General features: G+C 33.1%; 2 protein-coding genes across 9 annotated transcripts in view; both read left to right on the top strand.

Moving 5' to 3' along the window:
- LOC143204589 (uncharacterized) overlaps positions 1–7,515 on the top strand; it is a 347,147-nt gene extending 339,632 nt beyond the window's left edge. Inside the window, exon 6 of the mRNA XM_076417265.1 lies at positions 7,505–7,515. The gene's annotated coding sequence lies outside the window, so the exon portion shown is untranslated. The remainder of the gene's footprint in view (positions 1–7,504) is intronic.
- Plc21C (Phospholipase C at 21C) overlaps positions 1–25,079 on the top strand; it is a 316,467-nt gene that overhangs the window by 273,670 nt on the left and 17,718 nt on the right. For 5 of the 8 annotated variants that reach the window (XM_076417178.1, XM_076417177.1, XM_076417185.1 and 2 more), the window contains exons 7-16: positions 7,251–7,513; positions 7,586–7,767; positions 11,954–12,170; positions 18,192–18,466; positions 18,687–18,881; positions 21,363–21,555; positions 21,612–22,130; positions 22,188–22,344; positions 24,358–24,625; positions 24,685–24,939. In XM_076417178.1, coding sequence (XP_076273293.1) covers positions 7,251–7,513; positions 7,586–7,767; positions 11,954–12,170; positions 18,192–18,466; positions 18,687–18,881; positions 21,363–21,555; positions 21,612–22,130; positions 22,188–22,344; positions 24,358–24,625; positions 24,685–24,939 — 2,524 coding nt within the window. The remainder of the gene's footprint in view (positions 1–7,250; positions 7,514–7,585; positions 7,768–11,953; positions 12,171–18,191; positions 18,467–18,686; positions 18,882–21,362; positions 21,556–21,611; positions 22,131–22,187; positions 22,345–24,357; positions 24,626–24,684; positions 24,940–25,079) is intronic. The other 3 variants (XM_076417181.1, XM_076417180.1, XM_076417179.1) reach the window with 3 other exon arrangements.

Here is a 25,079-nt window from a genome sequence, read left to right as displayed (position 1 = left end):
GATATTAATGTCATTCTCTATTATTGATGCCATCAACATCATTCTATTATTCAGTGCCATAATTTGTCAGTATATTTATTTATCGGTACTATTATCTATCGGTTCTCTGATCCGTCACCATAATTAATTAACCGTACTATTAGCTGCCAGTAACGTTAAGTATCAGTATTATTATTGATCATACAGATCAACAGATCGCACGTTTAGAATTTGCTTTATATATTTTGTCATTTATTGTGTAAGTAGATTTTATATAATTTCTTTTGATCCCTGTCTTTATTTGTTCAAGATGTTAAATTGTTTTATTTAAATATGATTTTTATTTTATGTCCTGGGTTTAAAATCAGCCCTGCAAATAAAAAATAAATTTTCCAACCAATCTTCACTGATATGGGTAAAATGAAAAATACATATATACAGAAATACAACATGGATCGTTTATTATCACGGCAGACACTTCTAATGTTTGGTAATAATGAAATATAATGCTACTGAGAGTTAATATTACTAGAAGCTAATAGTACCAATAATAATTTTGATCTTAAATCATAGTACTGATAAATATTAGTAGGGAAAGAGACACATGAGCTAAAATCTAAAGTAATAAATATTAAAGTAAACCTAAAATCCCAAATAAATCAATGGACACCCTTGTGTACAAGGGGAAATCCAAAGACAAACACGCTGCCACCAAAAGCCGACAGGGACTACTTTCGGTGACCTGCTTATAATTATAAATAACTCATGACAATGCATCACTTACTGATATCCAGTTTTTCATCACTGATTTACAAAATAGTTATACTTCATTTTTAAAATAGTTACATTATAGTTGCGTCCATAAAATTGTATTATCTTTAATTCAAAATTAGCTTAAATTTTGTGTAAAGTATAAATAGAAAAATAATAAAATAGAACATCATAAGATATATAAAGATAAAATAGAAAACAGATTAAATACAGTTAATTTAGAGAGAGAAAACTCACATTTGGTAAAACTCAAGCTAGCACTTTTTACTAAACATAAAAATGGTCTAATATATCAAATTACTAGATGGAAATGGAAATACCATAAATATTTGCGATTTGAGCGAGAAATAAGAAAATATGAACAAAAAAACTCGCTTTCACATAATTTATGCGAGGAAAACTACGTGAATTATTGAAAATATTTCATAAACAGTGAAAATGTGGTCGATGGATATTAATTTATCAGATCAACTGACTAAACTACTAAGGGAGTAATTGAAAAATGCAGACAAGACGAACCAACGATGTCAAACCCAAGGATTTAAGAATATTACTTGGCGACTTGGTTGGCGCAGTGATCAGGGCGACAGGATGGTCCTCCTTGTGTTTGTATTTGAATGATCTCGCTGGGAATGTATATACCGAATGATTTGGAATCAAGTTTATCAACGATTTTAATTTTTGTTTGAACACGGCTGAAGTGATATCATAACGATGATGTTTGACCTGGGAACAACAAATTTTAATTTCATCCCAAGTGGCGTTGCACGAAAATTTGATGAACAGATCTGGCTAAAGATATACATGCACAAAAGCTATGGCATCCTGAATATATTCTTGCATATGTACCATGATAGAAGAAGCCTTCAGAACGAGGCTTCGCTTGATTAAACTTGATGTATCGTAATCTCTCACTTTCAGTTTTCGCACAAATATCAACAATGATCTTGATTGTCATGGATCATAAATCGGAATATCTAGCATTCATCGCGTTAACTTTCTTGTTAATATATGTGCCTAAACAATAAAAACATAAACAAAGATACAAAGGAATTACTTATTAGGTATAGAATTATTAATATATGCATCTCTAGTAAATTTCTATTAAACAGCTTTTAGTAGAGTATTTTTGTCGCTTTTTATTTTAAGCTAAATAATATCGTGCATGAGGAATGTGGGCATTTTATCCAACTGGGTTACAACATTATTAATATTCTTAACATTATATTAAGTTATAATATCAACTTCTGCTGAAATTTTGTACGCCATAGGGTCAGGGTCATTTCCAGTTATGAAAGACTTTAAAAATATTTTTAAGGTATCAGTTGTAATAGATACTGTAGCCATTTCTTCATAATCCTGACATCTTGTTCGTTCCTCTTCCAACCAACTATCATTACTATTCCATGTGGCTGTTGTTGTTGCTAATTGAACCCTCCAGAAGTTTTCAACTTCATTCTTCATTCAGTATAGAATTATTAATATATGCCTCTGTAGTAAATTTCTATTAAACAGCTTTTCCATGCTTAACAGTACTTAAACAGCTTATACAAAAAAAAATGTATATGTTGTGCCTGTCACTGGATTACTTTTGTTAATATTTAAGTGATGTTCATCTTCTCCTTTCTAAAATATCAATCGATATTACAAAGCGTCGTAAAAACGATGATTTGTAATATCAATATCAAAAATTTTCAATGGGTCGCCAGCCACAACAATTACAAGTTCATTAACAGTTGGAACATTCTCTCTTCCTAAGTGTTTCCCATATGATACTTTGTTTAGTTTAATAATAATCAATACAATCAATCAATGAAACAAATCAATATTCTTAAGCTTAAATTAACAAGACTACAAACACATTTGAAATAAAGCTGATAATGACAATATTTGAAAATATTATCATGTATTGGCAATGTTACTTTTTTATTCAATACCATCGTCAGTATCTTAAATAGAAATACAATTAGCAGTAACAATTATTATTTTAATTATTAATTGATATATTGCTGCTACCTGGGTCAGTTACCAATTTCATATTATATGAAGAATATGAATTTTATTTTTACTACTTTTTTTAGTTAGATAGGAACTACCCAAAACGGAAACTTAATTAACGGAAAATTGTTCCTGATTTATTTTACGTAGTTGTATTTCAATTTTATTTTATGTTATAAGGTTATTTTATAGTATAGTTCTGAGCACTAGGATTTTTTACGAACTTGCCTTATTATACCCAAATATTATTATACGACTTTTATAGAATCTTAATAAAATTAACAAAAACGAGAGAATGTGGGACCAATATCTAGGTTTAGTTATTTATTCATTAGCGTATACATTATGATAAATAATAAGATTTTCAACAAAATAATTTGTATGTTCCAGCATAGGTTTGAAATCAATTTCTTGTTATATGAGGAATGTTAATTTTATTTTTGTTACAAACCGGAAATATATTCCTGATTTATTTTATATAGATATTTATTTGAAGAATATCACTTTTATATTATTTCTTATAAGGTTATTTCATAGCATAGTTCTAAGTACTAGGACTTTTACGAACTTATCTTATTAGATCTAAGTACTATTAAAATTGGCTCTTGGTGTTAAGTTTCTTGGAGTTTATTTTGACCAAAACTTACAGGGAAGGAGCACATATACAATCTGAAACAGAGAGTTAGGGGGGATTTAAATGTGATTAACTTTATTGCTAATCGCAAAACAGACTCAGTCGGGATGCTTTGTATATAAGTCTATAATACAAGCTACTTATTAAAGCAGCCTATAAATCTTGTTCCATATCATCAAATCATAAAATAATAAATCTGTAATCTAATAATTAGATGCAAATCCTTTACATCTTCACGTAGCGCACGATCTTTTAAGGATCATTTCTCTAAGACTATTGAAATGATCGACCTTGATATAAGTAAACTTGATGTTTCCCGCTACACATCACTTTCACTAAGATTTTTCCGTCGTTGTCCACAAATAGATCCTTAACGGTCCATAGTAAGGATAATTTTGGTCCTGGCATCCTCGAGGACTTGTTTGATTATCTTCTTTCGCTATATCCAAGCTACCAAGTTTTTTATATGGAGGGTTTCAACTCATCCGAAGGAGTAGGCGCAGCTGTTTATAGATCCTCTACAATAGAAACGTATAAGCTTCATAAATATGGATCCATATTCTCGGCAGAAGTAATAGCTATCTGGAAGGCTCTGCAGATTGTACTGGGGATTGAAACCGGTGACTCGTTGATTTGTACCGATTCCCTGAGCTCTGTTTTGGCGATTGAAGTTGCATCTTTCAAATACCCTATTATCGTCCGCATCTATAACATCTATTATATTATTGTCATACAAATACCACCCACCTCCCCCCCCCCCGTTATTTGACCATAGTCTCCCATATTTTATGGTCCAATATCGCCTTATTACAACAAAAATAAATAAGATTGGTCAACTAGAATGGACCTTGATAAGAGCGATCATAAATGATGGTTCATTAAACAAAATGTGTTTTCTTCTATAACTTTGTCTACTAAAGGTACAAACTGGCTCTATTAAATAAGTTAATGATGGAATATTGTCGGTTCTCACATTCGTATCTTATAAGTAGCGATATTCCATCTTTGTATGGTCATTATGGGCTAGTAAATACGATTCCATATGTTTTACTATCATATATAGCCGTAAGCTCTAGTGTTTTCATATTTTTATTTTTACTTTACGACTACATTTTATAAAAAAACTATTCTACTATTTTTATAGAATGGAATACTTATATATCCTTGAAAAACAATTTTCAGAATTTGGTGAAGTTGATTCTGCGTAGTAATTATTAGTTTAAGAGCATCTCAGTATAACATATGATTTAGTTTAATCAGTTCTGTGTTATTATTTTTTATACAAAAACCATATTTGGTGGAATTGTATCGATGAGATAAAAAAATTAATCGCAATATATCTCCATCGAAAAATATTATTTGAGATTGTATCTATTTATAGGTATTCTGTACCCTTTTAGAGGTGTACCTTCGTATTGCACTTCGATATTATGTATGCTAAAAATCCAATAATATGGTATCATGGGGTATTAAATCGAAAGCCTTATAATTATGCCATATAATCTATGTAAACCATAAATGCATCCTATTGCTACTTAATCTAAGTAATATAGTGCATGAGGAATGTGGGCGTTTTATCCAACTGGATTATAACATTATTAATATTCTTAACATTATATTAAGTTATAATATCAACTTCTGCCGAAATTTTGTACGCATTGGGCTCAGGAAGGTTTCCAGTTATGAAAGACTTTAAAAATATTTTTAAGGTGTCAGTTGTAATAGATAATAGATACTGTAGCCATTTCTTCATAATCCTGACATCTTGTTCGTTCCTCTTCCAACCAACTAGCATTACTGTTCAATGTGGCTGTTGTTGCTAATTCAACCCTCTAGAAGATTTCAACTTCATTCTTCATTCGGTATAGAATTATTAATATATGTATCTCTAGTAAATTTCTATTAAACAGCTTTTAGTAGAGTATTTTTGTCCCTTTTTACTTTAAGCTAACTAATATCGTGCATGAGGAATGTGGGCGTTTTATCCAACTGGGTTACAACATTATTAATATTCTTAACATTATATTAAGTTATATTATCAACTTCTGCTGAAATATTGTACGCCATGGGATCAGGGACATTCCCAATTATGAAAGACTTTAAAAATATTTTTCAAGGTGTCAGTTGTAATAGATACTGTAGCCATTTCTTCATAATCCTGACATCTTGTTCGTTCCTCTTTCAACCAACTAGCATTACTGTTCCAAGTGGCTGTTGTTGCTAATTGAACCCTCTAGAAGATTTCAACTTCATTCTTCATTCGGTATAGAATTATTAATATATGTATCTCTAGTAAATTTCTATTAAACAGCTTTTAGTAGAGTATTTTTGTCACTTTTTACTTTAAACTAAGTAATATCGTGCATGAGGAATGTGGGCATTTTATCCAACTGGGTTACAACATTATTAATATTCTTAACATTATATTAAGTTATATTATCAACTTCTGCTGAAATATTGTACGCCATGGGGTCAGGGAGATTTCCAATTATGAAAGACTTTAAAAATATTTTTCAAGGTGTCAGTTGTAATAGATACTGTAGCCATTTCTTCATAACCCTGACTCTTGTTCGTTCCTCTTCCAACCAACTAGCATTACTGTTCCATGTGGCTGTTGTTGCTAATTAAACCCTCCAGAAGTTTTCAACTTCATTCTTCATTTGGTATAGAATTATTAATAGATGTATCTCTAGTAAATTTTTATTTAAAGTAATATCGCTCGGTTTATTATTATTTGGGCGAGTTTCGTTAAGTTCTTTCATTGGTTAGTAGCTAAATATTCAGTAATTTGATCTATGACTCTCCCGAATAGTTCCGTTTTCACTGAAGAAATCATATTTCCCAAATCGGTGTTGTTGCTTTTTTGACTTAGATTCTTGATATTTAGGTTTAATTTTAACACCCATAACTCTAATAGCTCCAGTTGCATAATAAATTATTATTAGGTGTAAAGAATCAGAGTTATTGATATTTTCAATAAAAGTTGGTAGAATAATCGTATTCAGTGCATTGCTGCCATTAAATCCAAGATAAGCTTACATCGTTTCAATCTCTATGTATTTGAGATAGTTGTTGTGGTTTGGCTGGGACTTCGATGATGTCGCCTTCTTCCATGTTATAGTCTTCTTGATTAATACCTTCATTATTTAGGCTAGTTTCAATCTCAGTCGGATATCTTGTATCCTATGTTCCGAGATGAGGCTATTGATAGGCCTAAGAATGGATCTACATTGGTCAGCCACTCGTTGTTCCGTAACGTATGAATCTGGGTATTTTCCTCAGGAATCTGTATACAGTTTTTGTCTGTATCTTAATATTTCTAATCCAAGATTTGTTTTCAGCATTCTCTTGCTAGCGAGATTCTTTATTATTACTAGTGATAGCCCTGTGGTCAAAATACGACCACTATTTATTTAAGTTTCTCTCATAACAGAATAAAGGGAAGAATTTAAAAAGGATACTGTGATCAGAGCATCAAAAAAAGTATACATGGTCTTTCTTTACTTTCAAGTTTAATTCTTTACTTTTTAGACATAAATATGGTACAATAAATGAAGGAATACATATTTGTATGTGAATACAGAGAATAATGTATAAGACAATTTTAAAATTAATATTTGATTTCAGCTTGTACATTAAAACAATAAAGAACACAATTAAGTCATTTATTTTTTTAATATAGAAATATATATTGAAGGAATGTATTAACAATTATTAAATTAACTATTAATTTTTTCAAAACTTAGGTCCATTAAGTAAATAATTTCGAAAGCTGAGTCTCTCGAATACTACTAATCACATCAACCATTACTAGTGACAAAGTAGATTTCATTAATAAACCTCAGACAATAAATATATTTTTTTCCAGATGCGTAGAACTCGATTTTTGGAAAAGTCGAACGGATGAACCAATCATCGTCCACGGCTACACGTTCGTGCCGGAAATCTCAGCCAAAGAAGTACTAGAAGCTATCGCGGAGAGCGCCTTCAAGACATCCGATTATCCGGTAGTGTTGTCATTTGAGAATCATTGCAATCCTAGACTACAGGCGAAAATAGCAAATTACTGCAGAGAGATATTCGGAGAGATGCTGCTCGACTCACCGCTGGAAAGTCACAAGCTCGAAGCAGGTTTGTACTGCATTTATATTTAGTTGTGAAATATTTACTTAATTGTGATCAAATTTGATTTATTAACTGTAGGTTCACCCTTACCACCGCCGTCTTTGTTAAAACGGAAAATCATCATCAAAAATAAGAAAAAACACCATCATCATCACAAGAAAGCGACTGCTGTCACTCCACCGGGCGCAAACCAGGTCCCAGAACAAACTGGTAATGGCGAAGTTGTCCCACACCATGCGCCGGCTTTACAAACAAGACAGGTAACCACAATTATTTATATATTTCGATTTTGGCGCATACGCATATGCAGCTTCATCTATTTTACAATATATGTATAAAGAAATAAATTTGATAAATATTTGATTTTATATTGAAATTATACATAACATAAATAGGTTTAGGAGGTAATAAAAATATAACTAATATTTGTCCATGCATTTTATTTTTAAAACAATTTTCAAAAACACCATATTAAAATTAATTTACATATTTAAATAATTAACAAGAACTTCAAGCACCATATATAAAAGTTATACTAAAATATATTTACAGAATTCACATCAAGACTAAGTACTGAAATTGTATTAAAATATATCTACAACATTTACATTAAGACCAAGCACTAAGATTACATTAAAATATATCTACAGCATTTGTCCCACACCATGCGCCGGCTTTACAAACAAGACAGGTAACCAAAATTATTTATATATTTCGATTTTGGCGCATATGCATATGCGGCTTCATCTATTTTAGAATATATATATAAAGAAATAAATTTGATAAATATTTGATTTTATATTGAAATTATACATAATATAAAGTTTACGAGGTAATAACAATATAACTAATATTTGTCCATGCATTTTATTTTTAAAACAATTTTCAAAAACACCATATTAAAATTAATTTACATATTTAAAAAATCAACAACTTCAAGCACCATATATAAACGTTATTCTAAAATATGTTTACAGAATTCACATCAAGACTAAATACTGAAATTATATTAAAATATATCTACAGCATTTACATTAAGACCAAGCACTAAGATTACATTAAAATATATCTACTGTACTTACATCAAAACCAAGCGCTAAGATTATATTAAAATACTAGCAAACACTTGAAATACTACTGTTCAAATGTGATTTTTCACACCCAATGATGTGTTCATCAATTTTGAGAGGAGGAAGAGGTATCGCTAGGGTTAAGGACGCAATATTAAGATTTGACATATGTCATTTTATTCTACTGACAACAAGCTTCAAAGCTTTATATCATAGAATAATGAAACTTAGAAGCGCATCTCCTATGTGAAAGTTGGTTCTAAGTTAGGCTCGGAATACCCGTGTGAGGGCGCTTACGCATGCGCCGTATGACCGTTAGTTACGGCGGGAGATTTAAAAATGTTTAGCAGGAATTTTAAAAATTTTATCGGGTAATTTACAAATGTATAGTAAAAAATTTCAGCGGGAAATTAAAAAAATTCTTTTAATTTTACTGGAAAAATAAAAAATAAATATATTTTATTGATATATTACAATTACATTAATTTTCCTTGACCATAAAGTCATTGATATAATCACAGAGATATCTCCACTACCCAAAACGCGTAATCCACTGATATTATCTTCTTTCTAATATTTAAAACAAACATTAAAATAAGATAATATAATTATTAATGGTTCTGTTGTATTATTTTTTAGAATCAACTAAATTAACAACCTACCTAAATTGAGATACATTTTATCAACTATGACAACTGCAGTTCGGTCTATACAGTCAAGTTTATGAACTAACGACCAAAATTAGATGTTACTACTTCGGCAGCAAAAAGGAACCTTATTCAGTATTTGCATTAATGTTCTTCTAGAAGGCAAGCGGAATATCTTCGATAAACGTTTATATCCTCTGAGATTGCATTTCAATAAGAATAAAGCCATTATTTTTTCATCCAACCTGAAACGAAAGTGATGGGACAGGCTGAGTTATCTGTAAATGAACATATACATTTCAAGTTAGAACCCCCATTCTCTAATAATAAACATAAGTTTCTTATTATATACTTACTTCTGGGTCTTGTTGGGGTCGAAGAATCTCCTATATATCTATCAGCCTCAAAAAACTTATGTGATTTAATATTGCCATTGGGGGCATATGTTCCTTGTTTTGTAGTAAAGGTAAAGAATCTCAATTAATATTGCTTAATTATTTAAATGCAATAAATCATTATTTTTTAACAAAATACTTACTATTCAAATTACTAGTAGGAACTACATCTTGTTTCAGCCATGGCTTTCCACATTTTGGTCTATAGTCTTCACCTTTAAAATAATTACAAACTTTCTTGGACCTACATAGCAGATTATAAGGGATCCCCTTAAGGTTTTCATTTTATTACACTAATAAATTAAAATACACACTATAATCTAAATTGTCAAATATATATAAGAACGCATACCGTAAATAAACGTAAATAAACAATACAAATTGTATCACCTAAAAATGGCCGTTAACTGCTTAGGTTAGAATTATTAATACCGAGGCCGAACGAGAGAGAAACACATATATAGCTGTTGCATTTTTCATTTACATTTGGCCGCGTAACGGAGATTCCGAAAAGCTTAAACGTGGGACCCGATTTTTCCATATAACTTTCACTTCTAAATTTCTTTATTCTATGGCTATATATGTTGTATTTTACGAAAGTAACACCATCATATATTTATACCTCTTTGAAAATTTTAAGTTTGGTGCCTTGTACTTTTGCGACACGCATTACTTTTCTTATTTAATAAAACCAAAAAAGCCAAATAAAGTCATCGTTTGCATGTAGAAATTTACGGTGATCAAGTTCTAACTTTAAAAACATGTCAGGCACGGTCCGAAGAACGCGTCGTCTCATAAAGCAAAACTGGCCAAGGAAGGATTAAAAGCACTTGGATCGCACCACCCGCCGTACTCTCCAGACCTTAACCTCGTCCGACTATCAACCTTTCGCATCAATGGGACGCGCTTACAGAGCAGCACTTCGCCAATTTCAAGGAAGTTAGAAAATAGCTCGATGAATGGTTTTGCTCATAAATTGTCTGAAAGATGGACAAGATGTATAGAATCAAATGTCCAATACTTTGAACAAATAAATGTTTCTATTTTCTTGAAAATTATGTATTTTTTTCCGAAAAAAAAACGGTATCTATTGATCAGGTGCAGAAATTAACAAGAAAGTTAGCTACGCTTACCGTTTTATGACCGGTGACATGTAAGATAATAACATTCTCTGATATCGCTAACTATTTCATCAATGCATAGTTGATAGGTGTGGGAAGATTGAGAATGAACCATTATGGTACATTAATTTTAATCAAGCGAAGTTTCGTTCTGAAAACTACTTAGGTTTGTCTAATTCTAGATGGTCACTATTTATATTTCGGGAATAGGAAAAAAAACAAATAGTTAAGCTGCGAATATTTTTTTAAAGTGCTCGCCACGGTGATCGATACACTTTTGTATACGCTTAAACCAATTTTCAAAGCATTTATTCCATTCCAAATGAGGTATCATCAAAACCTGATTTTTGAACGCTTCAATAGCTTCTTCTTGATTGATGCACTCTTGTGATAATCCACGTCGAAAATCGTAAAAATCATCGCACGAAAATGTTCACGATTCAGTTAAATTTTTTGCCGAGACGAAACTTTCAACTAAATATAAAATAAACAAATAACGTCCGTGCGACAAAATGTTCTGAGTACGTATATCGTCAAAAATGTGAAACTTCACGATGAAACCGTCAGATGGACTCACATGACAACAGTGCTACCAATTTCCGAAATATAAATAATTACCCTTGTATTATCAGGAACATGAGTTGGAACAATTAATATCCACCACATCGGTACCGCATATACACTCTTCCATCATTATATACTGTTAGTCCGCGTCATATGTAAGAATATATTCGACCAAATTTGTTCATCACATTTACGTGTAGTCCAAACTGGAATAAAATTAAAATAGTATTTTGTTTCCAGGTCAAGCATCAATACTTCCCATGATATCTCGCCACGTGTGTTCAAACAAAAATTAAAATCGTTGATAAACTTGATTACACCTCACTCGGTATGAAAAATGACATTTAAACAAGAGAACGTCTCTCGCATCTGCTAGGTTACTCAGAAAACCATATTCCGTTCAAACTCTATATAAAAAATATAATTACAATAGTAAGCACAACCTCTCCGATAATCGAGCCAAAGTAAATCTTAGAAAGGGTGTAAGTCAATAGAGCGTAATATTGTTCTTTTCCGCTTTTTGTTTGCATAATTAAAACGAACAAAGAAGGTTAACGATTCTTAAAACTCATAAAAATATTCACTTGAAAATTAACCAGATCTTTCTCATCCGTAAAAAAAATCTAAAATATAAAATATCTGATTCCAGGGATCCAAAGAGTCGACGGGCACGGAAGACGAGGATTCCAGCACCGACGAAGAACCGGAGACCATAGAGGCCGAGACTCACCACGCCGAGAGCGTGGAAGGGGGAAATGAGAACAAACCGCCACCAATCGCGTCGGAAACTGAAGCCGGCGCTGAAATATCCGCGTTGGTCAACTACGTCCAGCCAGTGCACTTCAATAGTTTCGAAACGGCCAAAAGTATGTTTCACTCATACTTTATTACCTTAGTAGTCTTTGGTTTTGTCATCACCGCTTATGGAGGTTTTCGTGTAATTTATTGTATGAAACTATGTTTCCCTTAACACTTTATTAATAACAGTATGATTATTGATGATGATTGTTGATTGAATGTAAGATGCTTGGACGTCGAAAGATGAATGAATCTGTTGTCTATTTTACTGCGTGCCCTTGATCATTTTTGGTCAATCTTATTCTGCGGCCAGTTCGCAATAAAAAGAAAAGGCCTGACGTCACCACAGTGCCCCCCCCCCTCTTAGAGAGCTGGTCGCGAGAAATTTTGAATCCTATAGATGGATCTTATGGCTGGTTGACATCTTCTTTTCTATTTTTATTAATTTTGAAGTACTTTTCTTGTCTGTGCAAAACTCTAAAAGGCCCTTCGTATGATGGGCTTAGGGGTGTTTTTGCTTGGTCTCTTCTTACGAAAACAAATGGTACTTCCTAAAGGTCTTCTTGACATACGGCTTCTCTTTAGCATAGTTGGTCGCTTCTACTTGGTTTTAATTGTCTCATGGTTGACTTCAGTTTCCTTACGAACTCTGCTTCGTCGATTTTACTCTCTGTTGCCCGGAACACTCTCCCGGTAGCTTCAATGTAGTGCCATACATTTGCTCCGCCGCGGTACACTGTATTTCCTCCTTGAAAACACAACGAATTCTCAAAAGAATGAGTGGTAGGCTTTCTGTCCATTTTATATTGTTTGTGGCTACCAGTGCGTTCTTTAATGTCCGATGGATTCATCCTTCAGATATTTATTAAATATTAAGTAAATACAACATCATGTTGCACAGCATCATACGTTATGTAATATTGGGCAGCACAACATTATATCTCTAGTTTTTTCCTGTTTTTAGAAGTACTTGGACCCATATCTTAAAACTAGGTTTGGAATCTACCGACTGAAAACGACTATGGACTGTTTAGTAACAAACTACTTTTTGCTATCGACTGTTTCAGTCGCTATTCTCATTTTGGTTAACATATTATACATTTACTAGCCTAAAATAAATGGATTATCGTACATTTCAGTTGAAAGAAGTCTGTAATCAGTACATCATTATTTATAATTTTATATAAAACTGCGTTCTTTTTACCTTGTTTATTCCACCCTTCCACCTTCAGGAAGTAGCCATTGGATCACTATAGTGTCGTTGATCGTTCTATGATTTGGTTATTAGATTTGATAAAATTTACTAACAAGAGTTGAAAGCTCTTTAGCCTTATTATTAATTATTATTTTATCTCAATAGTTTTATTGAGTTTCAGCGCATCTCTCTAACTTCTTACTAGCTGACTTGATAGCTACAGTAGTTACGATCTCCGGTTCGAATGCTACTTTATGTTTATGATTGTTTATAGTTGTGTTTGTCTATAGGTAATAGAACATTCTTATATGGAACAAAGAACAACCATCTATAATCAACCAAGAACCAATTATAATCTTTTCAAAGTATTACTCCCCATTATTCTTACATCCTAGCAAAAGCCTATTTAATTTATTCTTCTCTTATTCTAATTTCACTGTCTTCGACTTTCACTCAAGAAATTCTAGCTACACCTCACCGATAAAATAAAAATTAAATCATTACTGAAGCATATAATGATTAAATTAAATGTCTAATTATTACCACTTGCTACAGTTTTTGCTCATTAATGAATACTTCTAATACAACAGGAACAATTTTCTTCTCTGTTATTGTTGTCGATTCGAAATTACCGCCATTAGAAAAGAAAAAGAATATAATTTATTCTTTTCTATGGTTTAATCTATACAATATAGTGCTTATGCACCAAATTCGAAATTATTTGCCAAGTAATGTATGCTGCTATTTTCAGTCCGATTGATTTAACTACTTTTTGATATGCACTGTTTCAGTCGGTATTTTCAGTCCGACTAGTTTCATTCGATTCGACATTTTCGATGTTCTAAATTTCCCGATGTTTGTTCACGCCCTTTGAATGTTAGAACTTCATTTTCAGTCACTTTCATTCAAGTTACAAAGAATAATAATATTAAAATATTCCTGATTAAGTATAAATAAAATTATTAAAATATTTAAAAAGGTAGCAACGGTTAAATGGTTAGTAAAGATAATTGAGAAAATACGATACAAATATTTAATGGTACGTTACCTGTATACATAAGAGCTGCAGTGCTCCCAAAAAATAATTATGTAATCTCACTAAAATATTTTCTATAACTTACCAAGAGCAAATCCCATTTAGCATTCGCGAATTCTTGTTGTAATAAATGATAAAAATACTGCAATTGAAGTGCGAGACACGGAAGTAATGTGGACCAATGAAATAATCTACCATCGGTAGGCTATCGATTCTCGCTATTGCTATTATTTATCTGGGCAACACGATCATGCTCTGCGAGCTCTTTCACCGCCTGTCCTCTATTGGACACAACGGTCTAGAATAAGGCATTGAAACGAAGATTTCGCTGCATTTAGTGATGCGCCATATGGCCCGTATATGATATCGTTTATCTGAATCGGAATTTTACGCGACTTTCATGTTGACCAATTAATAATAACAATATTAATAACTGTGATGATGGAAGTAATCTTTAGTAATTAATGTGAATAAATGTTTTAAATGTTAAGAACATTAGTAACGCAGAAAAGTTGGAATTTTAAGGAAAGGGTAAACCATTACAATACATTATTATTGACAAATCTGGAGCAAGTAGAAGACCCGTAAATTTAATAGAAACATTTATTTCAAAATGAATGCATTTGTAGGTGTAAAAAATGCCTTGTACTGTTTTTCCTGCTTACTTTTTGGTGCCATAAAACTTAGACGGAAATAGGGGTCACCGATCTAGAGCACTTAAGTTTGAAAATAAAGAGACATGAAACCGTCTATCTTCATAATTGTAAGTTTCTTCATAATATTAGTTTGAGTAAACTAACTCAATTAAATTCTGCGTATTGGATAAATATACAGAGACATGATGAAAATATGTCAAAGAATAGGTATGTTTTATCAAAAATTATAAATTGCATTAAATTTTGAGTAGCGTTTGAATGAGCTATTCGGTAATACAATGAGAGCGATACTTCCAGAATCCGGGGATATTTCGTGGACTTATACATTTTTCGGCTGAAGAAGAACAAAAACAACTTAATTCCTGAAATATATGAAGCAAAAATATTTAGTAAATCAATTTTCAGCATAATAGATCATTTAATTCAAAATTCACCCAACAAACTGATCGCACAAAGATTTGCTAACTATGTACACTGTTATACACACCAATTAAATTTGATTATGTCTAGAGCTGCTTCCACAAATAAGCAAGTACATATATTTTTAGCAATCTACAAGATAGTCGTGGCTTTTTTTAATAATTGACACTAACGAGTAGAAGTGTTGAACAAAATTGTTTATAAAAGTATTCCCCACGGCGTTCCAACCTATTGCAACTTTAATATACGGATTATTAATGTATTAATGTTGTGTACGAAAATAGAAACCATCTCAATGAATGTATTGGTGAAATAGAAGATCAATTCTCCAGCAACACAGTCTATAGTGCAGCAACCTCTACTCGCCGTACATTCAATGATCCGATCTTCAATTTTTCGCTAACTTTTTTCCATCATACGTCGCCCAAAGTAACAGCTCAATTGAAAAGTCCCCGGCCTGACACATAGATAGCGCTACTAGAATTTAATCCATATGTTTTTAGTTAGCCCTAACCCTCAAAAGATGCGTGTATAAATTTGACAGCATTTTGAGTGAAGCAACTTTTGTTATTGGGAAAAAAATTGATAAAAAGAAATTTCGCGTGTTGATAAAATATTGCTCTTTGAAGGGAAAAATACAATTGAAGCAAAAAGCTATGCTAAGTTTAGACATGGTGAAATAAGCACCGAAGACGGTGAATGCTGTCGATGCCCAAAAGAGGTTGTTACCGAAGAAAACATTTTAAAAATCCATAAAATGATTTTGAATGACCGTAAAATGAAATTGAATGAAATAGCAGACACTCTAAAGATATCAACTGAACGTGTACATCATATCATTCACGAATATTTGGATATGAGAAAGCTCTGTGCAAAGAGGATGACCCGCGAGCTCACTCTTAACCAAAACAACGAGGAATTGATGATTTGGAGCGGTGTTTGAAGATGATCAAGCGTAATAAACCCGAGTTTTTGCATCGATATGTGACAATGGCTCATCATATGGCTCCATCATTTCACTCGGAAGTCCAATCGACAGTTATCCTCTCCAAACCGTGGGTAAACAGTCTGCTGACAATGTTATGGCGTCTGTATTTTAGGATTCGCATGGAATAATTTTCATTGACTACCTTGAAAAAGGAAGGAGCATTAACATCGACTATTACATAGCGACCTTCAAACGGTCCAATAAGGACCGTTTGGAGGACGAAATCGCCGAGAAAGGCTGCATTTGAAGAAAAAGAAAGTGCTGCTTTACCAAGACAATGCATCGCGTCGCAAGTTGCTTCCTTATCTACCGTATTCTCCAAATCTCGCTCCCAACGACTATTGCCTATTCTCAGATCTCAAAAGAATGCTCGCTGGGAAGAAATTTTCATCGAATGAAGAGGCGATCGCCGAAACTGAGGCCTATTTGGAAGCAAAGGACAAATCCTACTACAAAAATGGTATTTAACAGTTGGATAGTTGCTATAATCAGTGTATCACCCTTGAAGGGAATTATTTTAAATAAAAAAACTAATTTTGCCAAAAAAATGTGTTTTACTATGGCCGGCCGGGCACCAACAGCAGCAAAGAAAATTCTAACCTATTAGAATAAGAGGCTATCGATAATTTTGAACGCATTATTATTCGCATTACGCATCAAGTTCGAAATAAACATGATAACATCATTAGTGGAGCATCAAATATAATAACTCATGAGCCACCAGAAAATCCTGCCAACAATATATTTGATCACCGAATTTCTGCTTTAGAAGTGTGTGATGTTATAATAAATTATGCAAAAGATCGATTTCATTTTAAAGAGCATCTAGTAGTTGCATCACTTCTCTTTTCAGAATTTGGAACTTTGGAGACTATTGCGGTAAATTTCCTGAGGATAAACTCCCTTCCATATGTTTCTTTTATCCCACACTTGATAAAGAACGATTACGAACTGAACAATTAGTTATTTATTCAAGAAATGATTGTTGAAATTGATGTAGAACATTAAATGGTGCACTATCTCTTCTAAAATTTTTAATAGCAAGTAATCTAGGATACACATAAGGAGACTAGACAATTATTAGAAAAACTTTTAATGACATAGTGTTTACCAAATTTGCGAACAGAAAAGAACGTAGGATGGACTTAATTTATACAAAACAGCTAATTTTTTTTGCAAAAATTGTAGAACCCCTTAAAATGTTTATCGGGAGCCGCCACTGGTGCAACAGTATACCAATTTGTAATTAAGTTTCTTCAGTTCTTCATACCATTCTCAATTCATCGTGACAATTATAGATCTTGAATTGCAACAAAAATTGTATTCTTGTTCTTAAAATCGTTAAAAAATAGATCTAGCATTTCTAAAAAATATGTCTCCTTTACAAATTCATCATCGGAAAATGGCTTACATTTTTTTTTACTAAAAGATAGCTTAGTTTTAATGATGCAGTAGTTCATGCTTGTAATTCCAACCTTTAAAAACTTTTAAAAACATTATTTTGATTTGTTAATTGAGTTTGAAAATCCATAACTTATGTTTTCTGGTTGATACTTGTTATATAAAGCTAAAAAATGTCTCTTCTTATTACACTTTTTAGCGATTGCTACCGAGATAACGCATATTAAACAACAACATTTATCATACACAATTGTAAAAAAGTAATCGAGTTCCCATTTTTCATTGAAACCATATAATACACGTAATTCCACCCTAGACATTAGCCTCAACTTGTTAGCCACCCCTGGTTTACAGTACCGACTACGCATAACGAGATATTATTTTCGTTTTCAGAGAAGAATCGTTGTTATGAGATGTCGTCCTTCGATGAGAGAAGAGCCACAGCACTATTGAAAGAGTATCCTATCCAGTTCGTCAACTACAACAAGTACCAACTGAGTAGGGTATATCCGGTGGGTACACGTTTCGATTCATCGAATTTCATGCCCCAAGTGTATTGGAATGCCGGCTGCCAGCTAGTTGCTCTCAATTTTCAAACTCTGGACTTGGCCATGCAATTGAATCTAGGCATCTTCGAATACAATTCCCGGTGTGGCTATTTATTAAAGGTAAATATGAGAATATGACGACCAATTAATTTAATTTAACGTTCTACCTAAAGAGATTTTATTTGAAAAGTATTAATGCAACAAATTATCTAGCTAAAATCATTTTCGAATGTTAACAGTCCATCATATCATATCACCAATAGAAACATTAAATAATATAAATTATAGGTCATGTTCGTGTATATGCAACCAAATAAACTTGCTGATATATATTTTGTAGCCTGAATTTATGAGAAGAACAGATACCAGATTCTATCCATTCGCTGAATCAACCATAGATGGTATTATAGCCGGTACTGTTAAGATTCAGGTGATATCCGGACAATTCCTGACCGATAAAAGGGTGGGGACCTATGTAGAAGTTGAAATGTATGGTCTTCCTGCTGACACCGTTAGAAGAAGGTTTCGAACTAAGGTAAAACACTAAACAGAGAGAGTATAAAATAATATATCTAGAGTTCGTTCAATAAAACAGTGAACTAATGTCATCGAAATTTATAGCGTCAAAATATGGCCATGTTGCCACATCAATTCTGAATTTTAGTTCATAAATCTTAAACATATTATTTGACTCATCAGTTCCAATAAATATCTAGTCTTTCCAATAAAACAGCAAATACACGTCATAGATGACGTCGAATATACTGTCAGATGCAGTATGTAAAAATGTCAAATTCATTTTAAATTCGGAACGGGTTTTTCTTTCTCATTTTACGCTAGTTAAAAAGAGACAAAACGCTATCTTATATGTCGGAACATGTAACCGAATCAGTCTGTGAAATTCGATTTGTAACTTGGTACTGGTCGACCGTATTGTGAAATGTCTACATTTTTCAAAACGTTAGTGATTATAATTAAATTATGGTAATGTGATTAAATGCTTATGTATTGATAGACTTGTTAATTTCTCATATATATTTGAGCAACATAAATATTTATGGATACATATTTCATTTTATTTTGGGTTATTTTATAACTTTTAATTTCACTAATTGTCCTGGAATATTGATAATTGTAACCGCATTGAAATTAATTGTTTTTCGAAGAGAAACAATATCGATAAATTTATTTCTTAACGAAATATGAACATGTAATTAATAAAAACGTCAAAAACATAACCAAACTAAATTAAATTGTTATTAATTTTTTTCGAGCAGAACTAGCCAATCATATAATTACATCTTGTTCACCTGTAGTCCCTCTAGTTTGCAACGATGCGACGTTCTAACCTCGTAAATTTTGATGACATGCATTGGCTGTTTTATTAGTCAGACTTTAGAGAACTGACTTTAATACTGCTAAAAGTAACTTAACCTTTAACTTTATAATTGAAGGTGCTGACATAACCAAATACTAAAAAGTTTGTTTCAGTTGGCAACGTTGCCAGATTGTATACATTTTATTTATTTATAAGGAATATACTTATGACAATTCTAATTTAATCTATCATCACGTTACCAAAGATTACACCGATTTTTTAAGAGTATCCTGTACCACTGGTAGATCTATAAAACATAAACTCATCAAAGTGTTGTTCGTGGTCGTAACTCGCTTTAGACAGCTTATAATTGTTGAAAAATTCTTTCTGAATATTAATATGTTCCTACTCAAATTGCCATTGTTTTCAGGCTATGGGGTGATTTTCTGGGGTTTGGTGCAATTACTGCAACAGCTTCTTTGGTGATCAAAATTTCAAGAATCCACGAACTAGGAGTGTTTATCAAAGTTTCGTTCTTTGTTTCACATTCGGTTAACCACTTCACCCACTTCGGCTAACTGGATTAATTAAAAGAACAGCTTTTCTAGCAGACTGTGCCGGTTTTAATTTGTGCGAGGATGAAAAGGCACTTTTATTTTACTAAAACAATTTTATTTTAAGAATAAGATTTAGTAATACCCCTGTACATTGAATATGATGGAAATATAACAGTTGAATTTTGAATTTTATTAAATGTTTTATATCTATAAAATTACCAACATTACAAATCAAACAAAAATTGCATATTTTCAATCCGTTCAATAACACAATGAACTAACGTCACCTAAATTTATGACGTCAAAATGTCGCAATGTTACCATCAACTTTGAGTTGTTGTTCATTTTGACTTTAACATATAACAATTCTAATCTATATTATAAAAAAGTAATAAAACATAAATAGTGTAATCCAATATAATTTATTTTAACATTAAAGACGTAACTGATTAGAGATGCAATCTGTTTCTGACTCTGAGTATCTAATGGCTTCAGCATTTTCAATCAGAAATTTGAAATTTATCAAAGCAAGCAAAGGGCCAAAACAACATTTACCGCTTGTAACCTCTAATTATTATCACTAATGTTTTCAATGATTTCGCAGACGTTTGACAACCAGGCGAATTTTATAGGTCGGTTCGGTTACATGTTACAGAGTTACAAGTATCAGACAGCATTGTATCTCTTTTTAACTAGAATAAAATGAGAAGAAATATATTGTCTGATTTTAAAACGAATTAAAAAACTGCGATATGCTATACATTCAATATCGTGATGACTCACTGTTATTTAGAATACTAGGACTATATCTGACTTCTCTTATAAGCATGCCTAAAGAAATTAAGACAGAAAATTGTCGCATACCCTTCAATTATAAGAACAAACATTATAATTTTTATTTTGTCAGAAGTCGTGCGGTTTCGGAACTTCGACAGTACTTGACGTAATCGTTATGCAACCTATGGTACACGAGAGCGGTTTTATGTTGTTTAAAGTGATGAAATTATCTAACAACAGAAACTGCAAAGTACCACGCATTAAATTCTAAAGTTAGTTTAAAGAATCCCAACGCATAATAATAATACTCTTTTAAAAATAGGTGACAAATATAACTTAATACTATTTTGTTACTAATTTTTAGGTCATTCCAAATAATGGTATCAATCCTGTTTATGATGACGAACCATTTGTGTTTAAAAAGGTCGTGCTACCCGATTTAGCGTCGATAAGGATCATAGCTTACGAAGAAGGTGGTAAATTTATAGGACATAGAATTTTACCAGTTGTGGGTTTATGTCCTGGGTACCGACATGTAAACTTACGAACTGAAATGGGTAATCCCTATCATAACAGTTTCTTAACAGTCATAATAAATTTTCTCATATCACAGGTCAACCACTGCCTTTAGCGACGCTGTTTCTTCACGTGGTAGTTAAAGACTATGTACCTGATGGTTTGTCGGATTTCGCTGAGGCACTAGCTAATCCTATTAAATACCAGAGTGATTTAGAAAAACGCGCGCAACAGCTGGCAGTGCTTACGGACGATATGGAACCAGCGGAGGGAGACGAGACGAAAAAAGATAGCCTCGAGCGGGTACTGGTTCACTATTTTTATTTGTTCATATCATTACATGAGTTTCGTTTTCAGACCGCCAAGGAACACATCAACGGCAGCCCGGCACAGCGTCCATCGATTCCTGTTGGTGGCTGCAGCTCTGTAGATATGGTCGTCAACGATGAGACAACAGCTACGATAACGGCCACGTTATTAGCCCACCACGTCGGTCCAAACGTACCGATTGATTCGAATTCCGTCAGTAAAACCAACGACGTCAAAATTGAGGATAAGATCGAGGAGATCACCGCCGAATCTCTGGATAAGATATTAGAAAATAAACTAGTAAAAGGTTAATTAAAACCATAAAATAACCATTTCCGATTTCGCGACGTTAATATTTTTTTAGAAAAGAAATTAGAACTGGATAAGAAAATAGAGACTCTTAGGAAAAAGCACGAGAAGAAGAAATATACATTACAGTCGCAGAAGAGTGGCGATTTCGCTGAGAAAAAATCCAAATTGATCAACATGAAACTGGTGAAGAGACTGTCAAGTAAAAATATGTGAGTACCTATATGATCCGTAACACGTGTACACTAACACAATAATGGAGATTGTAAAAGTTGGTAATGCAGTGGTTGTCGACAATTTAGTTATATTCAGCCTACTAACATTTGCTAAACTGATGTTCTTTTGGAATATTTTCTTAAAAGCACATGGCACATATAATGGATTGGGTGTTTTTTCATGTTCTTCAATTTATGTAAATATTGGCTATGTGTCGGATACATCAAAACATCCCAACCAACCAGATACTAAAGATCTGTGTGGTCTAGCAATGTTATGATGGAAAACAAAGTCCTTTAACTATAAGTCTATCCAGTAAAACAGCCAACGCACGTCATCAAAATTTATGACGTCAGCACGACCCAATGTTGACACATTCATTTACCGGGCGCACCGAAAAGTCATTACCGGTTCTTTCGGAAAAAAACTACATAATTTTCAAGAAAATCGAAAATTTTATTTATTCAAAGTATTGACCATTTGATTCTATACATCTTGTATATCTTTCAGGCAATTAATGGATTCCATCCCAAAAGAACTGTTTGTCCTTTGAGCAAAACTATTGATCGAGCCATTTTCTTGCAAACTTGTTTCCCATTAATGTGAAAAGTTAAAACTCGGAGGGGCCCGATCTGGAGAGTACGGCGGGTGCGATAATATTTGAATGCTTTCTTGGCCGGTTTTGTTTTATGTGTTTTATTATTGTGCTGTAAAATCACTTTACCGTGTCTTCGGGCCCATGGCCCATTCTGAACGTTTTTCAATGAATACAAGGTTCAAATGGATCATGTGTTGTCGGGAACGATAACTATTAACTGTTTCACCAGGTTTCAATAGTTCATAATACACCACGCCACTCTGGTCCCACGAAACACAGATCATTGTCTTGCGACTAAAACGATTTGGCTTTGAAGTCGATCAATCGGACAATTGGCCGGTTTCGCCAGGTGATAACCATGATTTTTTGCGCTTATGGTTTTTAAAATAAATAACCGTTTGATGCAGAAATGACTTCCTATCATACCTTTGAAGCAGCAGACGATAATATAGGTACACACGGTAGTTCTATTTTCTAATATATACCTAGATGAACATCAACTGTACCTCTTATGTATTCATATTTCACAGACGATTTTTCGACTTTTCATTTGCCTGTCATTCAATTGATATGGCATCCATCTTCCCATCTTGTGGATTTTCCCCATTGCACGTAATCGGTCGCTAATCGTTTCTTGGACGACTTTTAACGCTTTTGCCAATTGTTTTTGTGTTTGAGTTGGATCTTTATCCAACTCTTATAATTTCGCATCTTTCCTTTTTCAAACCAAATCGAACCTTTTTCGGTCTACCAGAACGTTCTTTGTCTTGCATATCGAAATAACCACTTTTAAATTTTCTAAACCATTCCTCACATGTTGTTGAAGTTAGAGCATGCTTATCATAAGTTTTTACCAGCAAATGATGTTTTTCAGCGGCTTTGTTCTTTTGATTAAATAACAAAAGTAATGCATAATATGCAAATGCACGTTTTCAGCACAAAACTTGACATTTTGACTTGACAAAGAAGTGGTGTAACTTTATGATGGTGTTACTTTCGAAAAATATAGCATGTATACAGCTTTGAAGCTCGATGTCATTATGCAATTACATGTGTCAAATTATAAAATTGACCTACGTAAGCCTAGCGACAATTGTTAAAAAAAACAAGTAATAAATTTTAGGTACACACGGTAGTTCTCTTTTCTAATATATATCTAGATGTACATCAACTGTACCCTCTTCAAATTTTCTACAGATTTATTCAGATGTTGCTTGTATATAGCTTCTTTCATATATTTAATGTTATCCTTTAAAGGTAATACACATAAAAAGTATATTAGTATTAAACTTACTACTATACTATCTGGATCCTTTGTGCCTTGTGTATTTAACATTCTAAACTATAGTTATACAATCTCTTACCACGACACTTGAACACAATCTAATTTGTTTCCAACCTTAACCAATAGCCTATTTACCAGTGTAAGCGGCGTCTTCTCCACCGAATCTCCCAGCGTCGAACCACTGACGGCCGTCGCTGATGACGCAGAAGGAGCCACCAGCACCGACCCATCGGACCGGGGCCTGCCGCGAAGCCAATCGGAAAGATTACTAGCCATTAACCGGGAGTTCGTGTCGCAGGAAAAGGAACTGAGAGAGCGTTACCATGATCTCATCTACAATACCGCCGAAAAGGTCATGAAACAGAGCCAGAACAATCAAATCAAAATCTTAAAGGTAAGCGTTGCGATTGCGTGAACTAAAACACGTGTTCTACATTGAACTTCGACCTGCAGGATCAATTTGAGAAGGAAACGTCGGAGCTTATGAGGAAACTGCAGGCCGATCACCGAGAAGAGGTGAAACTGTTGGCGAAGAAGCATCGGAATCGTGAACAGTTCACTCGTGTTAAGCGAGAGGCTGTCACGGCTGTCGTGGGTAGAGGCGTGTCCGAACGCGAGAAACTGGAGAATTTGTTTAAAAACAGAAAGGATGAACTTTCTAAACAGCACGAATCCGTACGAGAACAATTCGAGGAACATCGAAAAAAGGTAACAAACACTTTATTGTGTTAAATTTATTCTTAAGGTCATATAACTCAATAAGTCCCGGGTCTGGCGTGTAGATGAAGACTACATGAAAGTGAACAAGTTGTAGTATATGACTGGCTAAATGAGAGAATGTCCACTTA

Source organism: Rhynchophorus ferrugineus, unplaced genomic scaffold, assembly GCF_030347505.1.
Source record: "Rhynchophorus ferrugineus isolate W39M unplaced genomic scaffold, kcgeb_rfMv2 rfM11, whole genome shotgun sequence".
Classification (NCBI taxonomy): domain Eukaryota; kingdom Metazoa; phylum Arthropoda; class Insecta; order Coleoptera; family Curculionidae; genus Rhynchophorus; species Rhynchophorus ferrugineus.
This window is presented reverse-complemented; position numbering and strand designations above follow the sequence as displayed.